The 15,897-nt window shown below is 51.8% G+C and overlaps 1 protein-coding gene across 2 annotated transcripts; it reads right to left on the bottom strand.

The window, feature by feature from the left end:
* Nucleotides 1-1,201: 1,201 nt before the first annotated feature.
* On the bottom strand, nt 1,202-15,349 carry Abcg4 (ATP binding cassette subfamily G member 4). Of its 2 annotated transcripts, none has more exons than XM_026403454.2 (15): nt 15,142-15,349; nt 14,161-14,433; nt 9,368-9,485; nt 9,122-9,254; nt 8,938-8,988; nt 8,596-8,741; nt 7,395-7,518; nt 7,157-7,271; nt 6,824-6,966; nt 5,911-6,009; nt 5,526-5,694; nt 5,326-5,426; nt 3,384-3,542; nt 3,112-3,230; nt 1,202-2,893 (listed from the first exon to the last, which is right to left on the bottom strand). In XM_026403454.2, the coding sequence occupies exons 2-15, from the start codon at nt 14,396-14,398 to the stop codon at nt 2,668-2,670; spliced, it is 1,941 nt and encodes a 646-aa protein (XP_026259239.1). In that variant the 5' UTR covers nt 14,399-14,433; nt 15,142-15,349; the 3' UTR covers nt 1,202-2,667. The 2 variants fall into 2 exon arrangements, with proteins under 2 accessions (XP_026259239.1, XP_026259240.1); XM_026403455.2 differs by having other exon boundaries at nt 14,161-14,418.
* Between the last annotated feature and the right edge of the window lie 548 nt (nt 15,350-15,897).

The raw sequence follows: 15,897 nt of genomic DNA, 5'->3' as shown, positions 1-15,897 counted from the left end.
GAAACTATCTCAAAAATAAAACATAGAAAATGGAGGGCTGGAGGGCTGGGGTTGTGGCTCAGTGGTAAAGCACTTGCCTAGCACGCATGAGGCACTGGGTTTGATCCCCAGCACCACATAAAAAAATAAATAAATGAATGAACGAAATAAAAGTATTGTGTCCATCTACAACTAAAGATATTTTAAAAAAAGAAAATGGAGGGCTAGAAATGCACCTCAAGAGCCGGACACTCCTGGGTTCAATGCCCAGTAAATGCAAATAACAAACAAACAAACAAACCACAAAGGATATAAAGTGAGTCCATTTGAAGTTGAGCACCCAACCAGTCATATTAGACCACAGTCCTAGGGTGCCAGGCAGCTGGCAGGAGTGGTGCCAGTGCCTTCCTTCAAACTCCAGGCTTCAGGCCAAGGAGAGCAGAGGGTGAGACAATGTGCTGCTTCTTGGGTTGTCCTGCCACTAGTACTCAAGGCCCTCTAAATCTTACCTACTCCAAACCTCTGGCCTGAAGTCCTGGTGGCAATGATTCAGCCTTGGGAAGGGTCACTGAGTAGGAAGAAAAGGAAAAGTTGAATTAAGCCCAGTGAGATCCCTGCCACTCCCATCCTAGGATGAGGTTACCCTCCTCCATGAGCACAGCTGGAAATCAGTGAGTCCCGAAGAGAGTCATGTATCACTAAGGCAAGAACAAGAACACATCCATGTAACGGATACAAGGTACCCACATGCAGCATGCAGATCCACCACGGACAAGGAGTTTGATCAATGCCAAGAGTGAGACTGGAGACAGAGGATCTGGTCTCTAGGCCTAGTTCCACCTCCACTACCTGAGAGCCCTTGGCAAGTTACTTAGCCCAAGTTTCAGTTCTCTCATCTGTCAATCCATGACAATGTGAGATTGTCATGAAGGATAGATAGGACTGGGTTGGCATGGGCCTCCCTTGAAATAAGGAACATGAAGCATTGGTAAGATGGAAAGCATGATACAAATATTTCAAAAGATATTCATTTTCTAGCTTGACATAATCCAGGACCATCTCCTGCCACAGTCTCCCTAAAACTGCTGACATCTTACCAAGTGCTCTGAAGACCCTCTTACAGCCCGTGTTACCGAGTGTCAAACCCACACACATTCACACACAGCATACTGTATAAATATAGGTTTTATTAATAATGGATGAAATCCCACAAATACAACTGGCATCTCTGTGTAATGAGAAGAATCTGTGGCAGGGTGAGGGAAGGCAGAGAGGTATGTATATAGGAATAAGGGGGAAAAGAACCCTGGGGGAAGGGGCAACCAGAAGTAGAAGGAGCCTAGACCCACCAGGAAAGCCAGACATGCTGTAGGTATGTCTGCCACCTTGGTGCCCAGGGCACAGTGTTCTGTTGCCCAGGGGCCACCTGCTGATAGGAAGGAGGTGGAGAGACATGGACAGAGTTGGAATGAGCAGCAAGTGGACAGGAAAGGGGCAGGACAGTGGAATACCAGCCTGGAGTGCAAAAGGAGGGCCATGGGATGGCGGTGGCCAAGCCAACTTATTCCCATGCTTGTGCTTACGGGGTCCTCAACTCTAGAAAGCTGCTGTTGTGTGCCACCCCTGGCTTGGAGGGACAGAAGACTGGAGGGTAGACTCCTACCAACCATGGAGAGGAGTCACCCTGGGCAGAATCAGCCTCATCCTTCGAGTTTCCAAAGTGGGATCCCCAGGAAGGAGGCTGGCACTGCCTTCCCCACAGAACCCGCCACCACCACGCCACCATCACTCTTCCTCTGAACCACAGGGGATGATGCATGTGTGGGGCTGAGATTGCCTGTTTGCGTATATGTGCCTGTAACTCTGGAGAAGGGAGGGAGCATGTGGAACTGTGTGTGTCAGGAGCAGCAAGAAAGGAGGGTTGGATCTTCGCCTGCTCACCCCCCAGAATAAAGTGCATTCTCCAGTTCCAGTGACAGGTGGGAAAGAAACACAGACGTTATTGCAAAGATGCCACCAGGCCCTACCCCTCACCAAAGCTATAGGGAAGGGGGATGAGATCTCCCATGACCTCTCCAATCTCCAGGATTAGGAGTGGTGACCCAGACAGAACGCCCAGCTTCTGTCATAGCAGATTGTCCACATAAGCCAGGGTCTGGGGGTGGGGAGGAGAGACTTCCAGAGTCCCTTTCTATTCCATCCCAATGTCCATAATGGGACTCCCAGGGGACCCCACCCCCAGGACCTAGCCCTGGAACTCTAACCTTACAGCAGCCTGGTTTACAAACACTGGTGTGGTGAGGACCCCCCCAGAGGGAGCCACTTTGGTCAGTTGTTAAGTGGAAGCCCCATAAAACCTGGGTTTCCAAAACAGACAACAGAAGAGGGTGCTGTGGGCAGAAAGGGGGGGCAGCCTCCCAGTCTTTGCATGCAGGTGTTGGTGAGAGTAGGGAGGAAGCTACAAACCGCATCAACTTGGGAAGACTCCTGGGTGTGGCAGGGTGGGCTGGAGCCCCCACCCCCAGGGCCAAGGCTGGGAGCACAGTCCTCCAGCCAGCCTGTGGAGCAGCTGAGGGAGGGGAGGTGGCTGCACCAGCAACCAGTGCCCAAGTTCTACAAGGTTAAAACAGTCCCAAAGGGCTGGGTGTGCACTGCTGCGGGGGCTGGGCACAGGCCAGGTGCAAGACTCTATCTCTCAGACTTGACCCGGTAACGGAGCACAAGGTATGCCAGCAGTCGCAGGGCCAGGAAGAAGATGCCCAAGACCAGGAAGTCCATGTAAAGCTTGGCATCCTCCACATCCAGCGCTTGCAGGATACTCTGTGGTTCCCGGAATTGACAGCGCTCTTCTAAGCATGTCAGGTCTCCTCGCTCCATGCCATAGATGGTAAGAATCACACCCTCAAAGCCATACCTAGGCAGGCAGGGGCATCAGAGCAGTACACAGCACAGGAAACCTGCTCTCTCAACAAATCACCAAACCCCAAACCTCATCCCTGTGGGCCAACCAGAGTGCCCCTGCCCAAAGGGTGGTGGAGCAGGCACCAGACAGTACACAGCCTAGTAGGAGCTGGGCAGGCGCTCCTGCATAGAGGGGAGGGACAGGGAGGGCAGGGGGAAAGAGGCACCGACCTGACATAGGAGAGGTAGGAGCTCCACTGCAGGTAAGTGGGGATGGTCTTGAAGCTGACGAAGAAGCCAGAGAACAAGAGGACAGGGATGGCAGTAACTGGGCCCACAAAGGTGGCTACCTGGAGGGGAAGCAAGGGAGCTAGGCCATCACAGGGGTGACCAGGACTAGGGTGGCCCAGTTGCCCAAGTGTCCATTCCACTCACGCCAGCCCTTGATTTCTCACATGATACCCCATCCCCGCTTGAGAATCCTCACATGACAACCTTCCCACCTGTAAGGAGTTGGAGGCAGCTCCAATCAATAGTCCCAAAGACTGGGCCACTAAGGCAGTGGCAGTGGCCAGGGCCGAGAAGAGCAAGAAGCGGCTGGTCTCAGGCGGCTGGCCTGTCATCCAATACACAATGCTGCAGTACACCACTGGGCACACAACCTGGAGAATGGGCAAAGAGCTGAGCAGGGAACTTGGAGCCATGGGCATGGTGGCCAAGATCCTCCATTCCACCTGGGAATGAGCCCCTAGAACACCTATTCCCCATGCCTATCCTGCCTCCATTCTTATTCATGCTGTCCTCAGATGGACACATGTCCCCCTTCTCCCTGACCATGTGAACCTCACTCATCTTCCCAAACCATCTCTTCCATGAGGCCTCTCTAACTGGTTTGGGCACAGTGACTTCTCCCTCCTCTGAGTGCCTAAAGTCCTTCTTCTCTGCACCAGCTCATTCCTCATATTTTTAAAATTTTTTTTTCTTATGTTATTAATGAATTAATTTCTCCTTAGGAGAGTGTTTTGTTCCTCCTGAAGTCTATCAACTCTGTAGACACAAAGAAGCAGATTCAGGAACAACAAGTCCAGAGATATAATATACAACCTGGAGACTATTAATAAAATTATATTATTAAGTAGAAACATTTTAGCTGATATGTTGATTTGCTTCATGTTGCTATTATATGTTTCCCATAAAATCATGTTTTAGCTGGTTGCCATGGTGCACGCCTGGAATCCAAGCAGCTAGGGTGGCTGAGGCAAGAGGATCACGAGTTCAAAGCCAGCCTCAGCAGCAGCGAGGCACTATGCAGCTCAATGAGACCCTGTCTCTAAATAAAATACAAAATAGGGCTGGGGATGTGGCTCAGTGGTCCAGTGCCCCTGAGTTCAATCCCAGGTATCCACCCCCCAAAATAATCATGTTGTAAACCTCAAAAAGGAAACAATTTTTTATCAGTTCTGGAGATGGAACCCAGGACCTCATGCATGCTAGGCAAGTGTTCTACCATTGAGCTACCCCAGTCCCCAAAAATAATTTTTTAAAAGAAAGACTGTGATTTGGAAATCCTGTAGAGTTTTGAATTATAAACTACAAATGTGAGTTTCTTAGATGACTTTTAAAAAATTAGACTAGAAACTCCTAGAAGCAGGGACTGAGCCCACTATATCACTAGGTACAGTTGTGCAAGTTGTTCCTTGCATAAACATGCCCAAACAGAGGCCAAGATCCAGTTTGTATTCTTCTCCCTGAGCTCTGACACAGTGAAGTGTCCACTCTGAGGAAAGAGCACTTTTTTTTTAATGTGGTAGGAGCAAGGTGATAGTGGCAATAACAAAATTAGCTAACATTTCTTGAGCACTTAGTATATGCCAAGCACTATTCTAAGAACCTTGCATTCATCCAGTCATTTCATTCTCAAATAATCCAGAGGTAGTTAGGGTCGTCATTCCATTTTATAGATGGGGACATTGAAGCAAAGGTGACTTGCCCAGTGCCTTGCATCTTGCGAGTGGTAGTAAGAGTCCAGAGTCTATACTACTGCCTCTAATAAGATCTGTTTTGTTTTGTTTCTTTTTTCAGTGCTTGGGATTGAACCCAGGCCTCATACATGCTAAGAAAGAGCTTACCACTGAGATAAACTTCCTACCCTTAAGAAGATTTAGAGTCATTTGCAGGGTTACTATTATCATCATTTTCTGTTGACTGCCAGTTGTTCCCACTAAAATGTTACACAGAACAAAGTTTCTATCATCAGTCTAATCTGTTGCCGCATCCTTAGTGGCTGGGTAGAGCCTGGTGCATGAAGGTATATACCATCTATTTGCTTAGTGAATAGAAGGAAGAGAAAGGGCGGAAGGCCAGAAGGTTAAGGGAGCTGGCAAGCAAGGAAGGAGGGGGCAAGAGAGCTGGTAAATGTGGGCAGGTAGGAAGTACAAGGCTCACCTGAAAGGGTACATCGGCCATGGTCTTGGCCAGGTAATACGCTTTGAGGCTGTACCAGTAGTTGAGGTGCTCCCTCATGAAGACCGCCATCTCTAAGGGGACTGAGGGCACAGGCAGATCAGGCACCACTGGCCAACCCCCTGGCCCCTCTGCCTTTTGCTCCAGCACCCACACTGCACACCCTAGGCAACTCAGCTCACAGGTCAGCACGGTTGGCATGAGGGCAGCAAACATGAGGAACAGCATGGAGAAGAAGAGGCAGCCTGTGTTGTTGAAGACCTTGCTGGCATCGTTGCCAATGTGCAGGTAGAGGAGACCAATGAGCACGCCAATTACCACGTGAGACACAAACCGCAAGTGGGTCAGGACCTGTGGGAAGTACCATCACAGGACAGGGATGTGTCCCAGGCCAGGGATAGGCAGACAACACAAGGGTAATAACTTGGGATTGTCCTGGGGGTTACATAGACCCAGAGGTGCATTGGAGGGTTGCGGGCAGGGACCCCAATTCCCTTTCCACTTGCTGCTGTCGTATAGCCCCAAAGGCTAGACCTATGCTTCCTGTTCCCCAACTTGATGCCTCACCGTGTCCCTGAGGATGGACAAGAAGGTCCTCCTGAATAGGATGCAGAACTGAGTGAGAGTGCTGGTGGCAAAAGTGTGACTTTCAATGGGATCCACTTCCTGGGGAGAGGAAATGGGACCAGGTGAGGTTAACCCACCCACCTGCCACCCACCCAGCTCAGTGCATGGGAAAACCCTAAGCCTTTCCCAAGGAGGGTCCCAGGCTACAGAAGGAGAACCTCACCAGTGAAGCAGGCACCTGAAGGCGGGGCTCAGAGAGACTGTGAAAGGGAGGCGAGGAGGGGATAAAAGCTTGGAGGAGAGGAGATGGAAAGGCACTTAGGACACCTGTGGTAGCTCACCAGTGCAGAACAGTCACTTCTCTAATCATTAACATTAACCCAAAAGGCTAAGTCCTTAAGGCCACCAGTTTCACAATAATATTTAATAATGATGAAAATGACAACCATAACCAAGGGGTATCTCATCTAAGGAAGAGACCTGGCACTGGGCAAAAACCTGGGGTGTCCTAAGAGCTTTGTGTGCTATCTGTGGGGTCCTCCCAGCCTCCTTGTGAGTTAAGTATCATCACCTCCAAGTTAGAGATGACAGAAAGCCACACTGGCCCATGAGGCCAGTGACTGTGTTGGTTTTGCCTACCAGAAGGGCCCGTACCAGCACTGAGGACAGCACCAACAAATGTTCAGAAAGAGTTTGCTGAATGACTAAGTGGATGAGAAAACTGAAGCTCAATGAGGCCAAAGTGCCCAAGGTCACATAAGCCACAAAGAGTAGGTCCATTCCAACTCCGGGTTCCTCCTGGTACCCAGTGCCTCTGGGAGACAGCATCATGTGCCCCTCTGTGGCAGGACATCACCCATGGTCCCATCTCCCCTCCCCGCTCTGCCCTCTTTGTCCTCTCCACCCTACTTACCGGAGGGCAAGTGGGGCAGGGGGCAGGGACCTCGTTCTTCTCAGGGCTGCTCTTCTTCTCAGCCATGGCACAAAGTCCATTCTGTACAGCCCTGAACAGCATGGGGTTCAGGTCTCCATACTCTCCAGAGGCCACCTCAATAACTGGGGACACAGAGCAGAGGGCTCAGCTAACATTTATCCTTGCTTCCCAAAGGCAAGTCAACCACTCTTGGGTCTGTGGCTAGGGCAGGTAACAGTGAGACCTCTGTCCCCAGGAGGGCTGAACCCATGACCTTCACCCCCAGATTTGGCCTGGCACTATATGTTAACCCCCGCCATTGTCCCCACTCACTGAAGTCAGCCGGGTTGTGGTAGGTGGGGCAATGCAAGCCAAGCCCCTTCAGATAGGGGATCAGGTTGGTGACCATGCCCTTGAAGATGCACTGACCCTGGCTCAGGATGTAGAGCTGAGGCAGAAAGAAGGATGAAGAAAACACAACCAGTGGACAGGCAGGGGCCCTGCCAGCACCTCCACTGAGCCCTTTCATCCCTCCTTCTCAGGCCAACTTTTGAGGCCCAAGGACACTCACCTTGTCAAACATCTCAAAGAGCTTGGCACTGGGCTGGTGGATGGTGCAGATGATGGTACGTCCCCCATGGGCCAAGGACTTCATGAGGGACACCACTTGGAAACAAGAAGCACTGTCCAGACCACTGTCCAGAGAGAGGCCACCAGCGGGCCTGGTGAGGTGGGTGGGGCCAAGCAGAGGGAGTGTGCACGGTGGGGAAACTGCTGTGAAGGGCTAGAACTGGACACCCCCATACTCCTATACGACCTTCAGGCTCAGGCACTTGGAGGTACCCCCAGAAGCCCAGAGCACTGTAAAATGTAACAAGCCTATACTGAGCACCTGTTGTATGCACCTATTGTGTGATTAGGATGATGCAGAAATACCACATTGGTCTGGAGGGAGAGAAAGACAAGCTCATGGATGATGTTAGGGAATGTGGGAGGTGCTGGAGCAATGGGGGAGAGGCAGGGTAGGGGGGAGAGGCAGGTGGGGGCGGAGTTGGGGGGAAGTCAGAGAAAATCCCTGAGTGAGTCTGGAAGAAGTGAGAGCTGAGCTGGTGAGGAGGAAGGGAAGGAGCGGCAGTGAAGGGCATTCTAGGCAGAAGACACAGCATGGGCAAAGCTTAGAGGCATGAAGCACATGGTTTGACCAGGGAGTTACAAGCAACTCAGTGTTATTAGAGCATAAAATACAAGACAGAAGGCTGGCAAACTGGGTTCAGAGCAGGACTTTGTTCTGAGGGTAAATGAGACTCATTGCATATTTTGAAGGGGAGGGGAGGGGTCAGGCCAGAGTTGTCTTTAGAAAGTCAGCTCTGGCTGCAGGCTGGAGGAAGGATCGCTTGGGAGAGACTGGAGGTGAGGAGATGAGCATCTGTCGATGATGTCCTGAACTCAAACATGGGCACTGGGGATGGGCAGAGCGAATCTGAGAGCTACCAAAAGGAGGTGTAACCAACAGGACTTGGTGACTAATGGCTGTGGGGGACAGGAGAGGGAGGCAACAATCAAAGGAGACATCCAGATCTCTGCCTGGGTGAAGATGGGGCTGCTTGTTACAACAGGATTGGCGAGGATGGAGATGAGGAGTCGGCCCTTATCTTGGCTTCAGGAGGCTGCAAACAGGGGCTCTAGTCTCCAGCCACATAGAGGATGCAGCCTTGGGTCCTGGCTTGGGCTGAGGGGTGGGGAAGTTGAGGTGAGAGGTGGGAAAGAACTACCTGGTGGGCTCATCAAAGAACATGACAGGCGGGTTGTTGACCAGCTCCAGGGCGATGGCCAGACGCTTCCTCTGCCCACCAGAGAGCAGGGCTGTCCTCGTGTGGGAGCAGGACATCAGGCCCAGTGCTGTCAGGATCTCTGTCACCTGGACCCACCCCCACCCAGCCCAAGTCAGCTTCAGAGTCTTGGTTTCCCCCAGGCACCACCCTGACTTCACAAAGAATCTCCCTTAAGCCCTTTGTCCCCACTTGTTTGCCATACTTCCACCCCTGACTCTGGGTCCTACAATTCATTAGCTCCACAGAGGGCAGCTGTCCCTAGGCCTTCCCTGTCCCACTCACCAGTTCCTTCTTCACCTCTTGCTTCTCACTCAGCTTCAGGTTGGCTGAGACCTGGGGCCCAGAGGGCAGGAAAGAGATGCATGTGTGGGAGATGGTACTGCCTTGACCCCTCAGCTGAGGAAGGGGATGCAGGCAGCAGATGGAAGGGGATGCTAGGAAGAGGGGGTGGCCATCCAGCCCTCACCATCATGGCTTCCAACACCGTGAGGTGTGGCAGCAGCATGTCATCCTGCATGATGTAGCAGGACATCTTGCGGAAGGTCCTCAGCTCCCGCGGCCTTCCATTGACCAGGATCTGCCCCTTCATTCCAGACTCTCTGCAGGGACATCCATTGAGGACAAGGGTCAAAGGCACTTCAAGACACCTGTGATCCCCAATAGACTCTTCTTTTTGAGTTCTGTCTCCATCCTTCCCCATCTTTGTCCTCACCTGTATCCTGCCAAGATGTTCATGAATGTGGACTTGCCAGCCCCTGAGGGGCCCATGATGCCAATCAGCTCCCGGCGGCAGAATTTACCAGATAGGCACTTGAGAAGAGTCTTATAACCTGTAGTGAGGAAGGGAGGAATTTTGGGTCAGGGCTGTAGTGAACAGAGGCACCCCTGTGGTGATCAGTGAAATGCGTAGTTCCTGCTCAGTGTGATTGGGTTAAGTGGCACCCCCCAGAGCCCCGAAAGTGACCCAAAGTCTTGCCTCATCCTGCCCTTTCAGAAATGGCACCCACTAATGTCAAAGTCCGAAGGCTGTGGGAATACCTGTGCATCTCACCGACAGCCGTAGAGGAGGAATCAAAGTCCAGAGAACCCTGCTCTTCTTCCCTGTCTCAGGGCCTCCGGGAAGGTTTTCATACCAATCCGGTCTGAGCTGGCTGACTGTCTCTGGGTTCCCACAGCACCTCTGGTATGCCAGCATGTCTGTTAACTGATGTGCCCATCACTTGCCCTCCTCCCCAACTTCTTAGTAAGCTCCTTAAGGGCAAGGCCTGTGTCTTATTCATCTTTGTAACCTTAACAGTCTGTCTGGCATGTAGTAGATTCTCAGTAAGTGTCCATTCTATAAGTACATATTCTCAGAGCTTTTGCCTCAGTTTGGAAAAACTGCCTTCTTTGTGTTTTCCCTCTCTTCCAAGCTTGTCTCTCCAGCCCCTAACATGGCCCAACGAAATCCCACTTTTCATTTACTCAATGGGATATGCATAAAGAGCACCAGTATGGAGTTAGGCAGATCTAGGTTCAAATTCTGGCTCTAAACTTACCATCTGTGTGAACTCAGGCAAGTTGCTTAACCTCTCTGAGCTCCAGGTCCCTTGTCTGTAAAATGAGGACGATAGTGCCTATCTCATAGGGTTGTTAGGAAAATTAAATGTAATAATTATGTAAAGCATATGACACAGTGCAACTTGGCACATAGAGTGATTTTTAAAAGCAACATTGTGCTGGGCATGGCAGTACATAATTGTAATCCCAGCAATTTGGGAGGCTCAGACAGGAGGATTGCAAATATGTGGCCTGCCTGGTCAACTCAGCAAGACCCTGGCTCAAAAAATAAAAATAAAAAAGGCTGGGGGGAATGTAGCTCAGTGGTAGAGTGCTTGTCTAGGATGCGTGAGGCCCTGGGGTCAATTCCTCCTACCACACACACACATACACAAAAGGTGATACTGTATCATTAATTTCACTCGGCAAATGCTTATTGAGATCTACTATATACCAAACTCTCCACCCACCCCCAAAATAAGGAAGAACAGTTTTTGCACTCAAGAGCGTCATCATCTAGGTAAGACAGACAAGAAATCATGGATAATCTGAAGAAAAGTAAAGTAAGGTTTATAAGAGAAGTACAAACAATGTGCCAGGAGATTATAGCAAATGGAATTGATAAGGGTAGAAAGGAAGGGGAAAAGCAGGAGGGGCTTCCTGGAAGAGGTGGCAGTTAAGTTAAAGATGAGCAAGATTTCAAAAGACAGAGGCTGTTCTGCTCTAGGAAAAACAAAACAAAACAATAACAACAAAAAACATGTATGTATACGTGTATGTGTGTGTGTATAAATATATATGTGTGTATTCATTCCAGAGAATAGAGGGCAGAGACTGCACAGAGTTACCTGGAAAGATGAAGCCAATATGGAGGGACTTTCCTACTGTGCTTGAGACCTGCCTTGGTCAGGAGGAGACACCAAGCCCCTATCTTTCACCTAGCACCCTCCACCAACCCTGCAGAGCCCAGTCCCTCTTTACTCTACCTCTATAACAGAGAGAGTGAATGGGTACCTTATTTAACCCACCATCCAGCTGTCCCTCTGGGCACATCCTGTTAGAAGGGGAATAACCTCCTGCCCACTACGTGGGCCTGAACACACCAATCAGTTGGATGGTGCTCATTCCGTCAGAGGCTCTTTTAACAACATGAATGAGGCAACTGGGACCAGGCACATAAGTGACTCACCCAAGGTCACACTGCAAATTCTCTGGGTAAGAAAGTCATGGGTTTCAACCCTCTGCCTCAGTCATCCTCACATCAATCAGAAAGATGTTGGGTGAGCCAGGCACAGGGGTGTGTGCCTGTAATCCCAGCAACCTGGGAGGCTGAGGCAGGAGGAATACAAGTTTGAGACCAGCCTCAACAACTTAGTGAGGCTCTAAGCAGATTAGAGAGACCCTATTTCAAAATAAAAAATAAAAAGAGCAGTGGATGGAGCTCAGTAGCAAAGCATCCCTGGGTTAAATCCCCAATAACAAAAAAAGGAAAAAAGAAACAAGAAAGATGTAGGGTGTGGGGGACCATCCTTGCACGTGACTGAGTCACACTCCCCGGCTGGGTGCTGAGGCGCTCAGTCACAGAAATGTGGCAGAGCTTTCCCCATCCTTCTTGGGTCTGAGGGTCAGTGTCTCGTGCATGGGTGTGTCTTGCTATAGCCCCGTGGGTGGATCTATGCTCACCTGTTCCTTTGTAATATACCCCCTTGCCCTGTTTAGGGTAGAATCTTCCAAGGAAGTGCCTTGTGTGTGTCCCCTTCTCGTACTGTGCTCTTGGGTGTGGCTTACCCAGGTGTCAGTCAACCTGCTGACAGTGGACATCATGAAGATAGACTCAGCCCCCTGAAACCTGACCCCTTGACTCATTTGAATAGCTTCTCCTCAATAAAAGGGGTCAGCCCATGTCTCACTCTCTTTCTTTGGACCCTTAAGGTCAGAGGAGCCGTCATAGCGACCCCAAAGAAAAAGGTATTTGTGTCTCTTGTGTGGTTATTTCGTGCAGCCCAGTTAGCCCAGTTTAACTGGAGTGACCCCTGAGCCTTTTAGTCTCGAGAACAGAAACCCAGCAGTAGGGCGGGTGGCAAGCACTAGCCTAAGCTTTTCAGAGCCTCTCACAGGAAGTGATTTCTTGTGAAAGGGAAGAATATGGTGATGATGAACTTTCCCCTCATTCAGTCACAGCCAGGTGCTGGTCTAGCATAAATATCATCTTACATACATGCTTGACTTTCACAGATACCAACTCAGCAGAGCTCTCCCAATAAGCCTGTGCAGTGGGTAGTATTATCATCCCTATCTACAGATGGGGAAAGTGAGGCCTAGGGAAGCTAAGCACCCTGCCCAAGGTCACACAGCTTCCAAGTGGCTAGGAATGCGGATGTCTGGACTCTTGGCTGTGCCACAGCTGCTCAGCTTGCAAGGGGCCTGCCAGGCCTTCGGGCTGGAGAGACATCAAGTGTTCTAGTCCTGCCTCGGTCAATAACTCTGCAATTTTGTCAAGTCACTTAATCTCTAGGGCCTCCTGTTCCCATCTGTAAAAGAAGGATAGTAATATCTTCTCCCAAGGACTTAATAGGGTTATTATGAATATTAAGTGAATCATTAATAATAATGAATAGGAAAGTGTTTTGAAAAATAAGAAATGCCATATACATTTAGGGGAGAGCAGTGATAAGCCTTACTTGGGAGAGACAGAACTCTCCCCCCACCAAATCCCTTCCTTCTCACCCCCCCCCCACTTGCTTTCTGTCCTCCAGAGAAGGGAAGAAGGAATCCAGAGAAAAGAGAACTCAAGAGAGGAGGGCAGAGAGCAGAAAAAGGGGCAAAGGAAGGGGTGGCAAAATGGCCAATGAAGTGGAAATGAGGCTGGCAAGGTCAAAAGGAGACAGAATCCCTGGTCAGGGATACCCACACGTGGCTGGTGAGTAGAAGCAGGTAGAGAGCAGGCCCATCAAGCCACATTTCTAAATTTTTCTTCATTTCTGCTTAAAGTTATGAAGAAATGAGAGGGCCAAGGAAATAACAAGTACCTCATCATTTTGCCCAGAGCTAATCTCAGGACACAAAGAGACTGCTCAGGGATCAGGCACTGGGCAGGGAGCCCAGAAGCCTCAGTTTCCATCGACTCACACCCTGTGGCCTTTTGGTCACCCATGGAAGCAAGGGTGGAGAGTGCAGAGACAGCTCAGGCTCTGAAGCACCCTAAACCTAGTTCTTAAACCTCAGAGAACAATACCCCGGCTCCACCCCTGGCCCACACCCAGCTCTGGGAAACAAATCCAGCCTTTCCATTCCCAGCTCAGGATGTGCAGAGTAGGGATGCAAAAGATGATCAGGGACTCAGGGATGGGGAAACTGGTCCTAAGGGGAAAGAGGTGGAACTCCTGTACTGGGCTTCTGGTTCAGCTCTGCCACTTACTAGCTGTGGAATCAATATTGGTTAAGTGACTCAATTTCCCTGAACCTCAGTTTCCTTATTAGTAACATGAAGATGACATCTATCCTGCCAAACCTCCACCCTTCTCTCTTGGGAGGACTGTGGCAAGAATGAAGTAAGATAACAAGAATAAGCACATCTTTCAAACTTGGTGCAAGGGGATAGTTAAAAAGGGTGTCCTGCAGACACCCTTTACATACCACCCCTCACAGACAGGAATCCTCCAAAATAAACAAAGGAAAACTCATCAAGGACCCCTCAAGGATCAGAGGTCATAGGGTCTATTTAGAAGAGAAAGCTGGTTAATTGAACTTGGTGCCCACAAGTGTTCACAGATGTGGGAAGCAGGGATCCTAGTACCTCAACCGTGTGCATGGCGAGGGAGGGACTGGGGTCCAGATTTTAGCATTCCTACAGGGCCCAGCAGTACCCAACTTGAGAAACTTGCAAAGCAGGGGCTATCCAGGCCTCATTGCTCCTGAGAGGCACTTCCTCAAGAGCCCACAGTTCCCCACCAGGCTGCTCCCTACCCCTTTTTCGCCAGCAGGGCCCCTCCCGCACGGAATAGGACAGCTCCACAAACTCGATGTCCACCGCTGACCGCTTGGGTAGGTGGGAGAAGCGCTGGGCTTCTGTGATGTGGTTCTCCACCTTCTTCAGATGCGTGGTCAGCACAGGGGGCTCCGCCCCGTCCTCCAGTGCCACGGCCATGGCCACAGCCCCTGGCCCTAGTCCACAGCCCACGGCCTCCAACGCCTTCTCCGCCATCACTCCGCCCGCTGGCTGGCCTGCAGAGAGAGGGCCTGCTCTGTTTAAGACAGATCCCCCAACCCCAGTTCAAAGCTCCCTGTTGTCTAATGCCGCCCAGCCCCCGCTTCCCCCGCCTGCTTCTCAGGACACATCCCCAACTGTTAGCACCCCTCTCTTCGTCCGGTCATCTGCCTCCCCCTAGCCCCACCCTCCCCACTCAGCGAGGCTCAGTCCCCACCTCTTCTCGGTCTGGGATAGCCCCAGCCCCCCTGGCCCCAGACTGGCCCCAGTCAGGCCCTAGCTTGGCCCCTCCAAGCCCTGAGCTGCTCCTCCCCCCACCCCGCGCCTCTAATCTCCTTACCCTGCAGGCCAGCAAACCCCCGGGGACTGGATGTTGGAGGGGTGGAGGCGGGGAGGGCGCCGGCGGAGGCTGCCCACTAGGAGGTCAGGGTAGCAGGGAGAGCACTGCGTGGACCGGCAGAGGCGGAGAGGAGGCGGCTCTGCGCTCCCACTGCATCCCCCTCCCCAAGCCTGGCGATAAGCCTCCGCCGGCCCCTCCCGAAGGCGCCCCTGGCCCGGGGTGTTCCGGACTGTCCCCAAAGACAGGCGCACCCCACCGCTAAGTAAGCACCCCTGTGGTGGGCGAGCCCCCCGCCCCATCTCCCGCACGCTCAGTCACCTTGACGCGCCCCAGGGCCTGGCCGGGCAGAGATGCTTAACGCTGCCACCGGCCAGAGATGGAGACTCCGGGCTCTCCTTACCTGCCTCGGGCTGCGGCACCGGCGCCCCAGCTCCGGGTCCCCGTGGCCCGGGCCGGGGCGGGGCCGGGGCGGGATGAGCAGCAAGGGAGGGCCCGGCCCCAGGTCAGAGGAGATGACAAGGTTGTGGGGAGGGGCGGCTGGGGTCGCGCCCCTGCTTCGCTTGGCTGCTCACACCAGATCCCCGAGCCTGGTCTCCGGCGCTGGTGTCCTCCCGAACCCGCCAGGCGACTGCGTTCTCCTGCAAGCTACTGCTCGCCTGTCCCGCCGCTCTTAAAGGGCCCGTGCCTTTCCACAGCCCTCGGGGCGCGAGGATGGCGAAGGCCAGTGCAGTGCCCGCGGCGCGAGGGTTGGAGGAGGCGTTTGTGGACCCAGGACTGAGGGTTGGCGGGGAAGAATCGACTTGGGGGCGATAAGGATGTTAGAGTGAGGGGGGACAGATCTCTGGAATATAGTCTAGGCAATGGTAGTGGAGGGGTGTGGGGCGCACATTCCGTCACTCTAAGGGATTGTGAAGCTGTCAGTCTTCGCACACAGAGCCCATCCCCATCAATTTTCCCCGGTTCTAGCTATTAAGCTAAAGCCTCTCCCATCCCCAAACCAAGCACAAAAGGTTTCAAAGAAGCGGAGTCTTGGGACATTGGGATATCCTTCCTCCAACCCCATTGACACTTTTCCTCTCTAAGGAGGAGGACACTAGTTAAGATTGGACTTGGGGGAATTAATGTTGATTAAACTTGTATGAGACTTAAAAAAAAA

Source organism: Urocitellus parryii, chromosome 4 (assembly GCF_045843805.1).
Source record: "Urocitellus parryii isolate mUroPar1 chromosome 4, mUroPar1.hap1, whole genome shotgun sequence".
NCBI lineage: Eukaryota > Metazoa > Chordata > Mammalia > Rodentia > Sciuridae > Urocitellus > Urocitellus parryii.
Note: the sequence above shows the minus strand (reverse complement) of the source record. Positions and strands in the feature narration are given on the sequence as shown.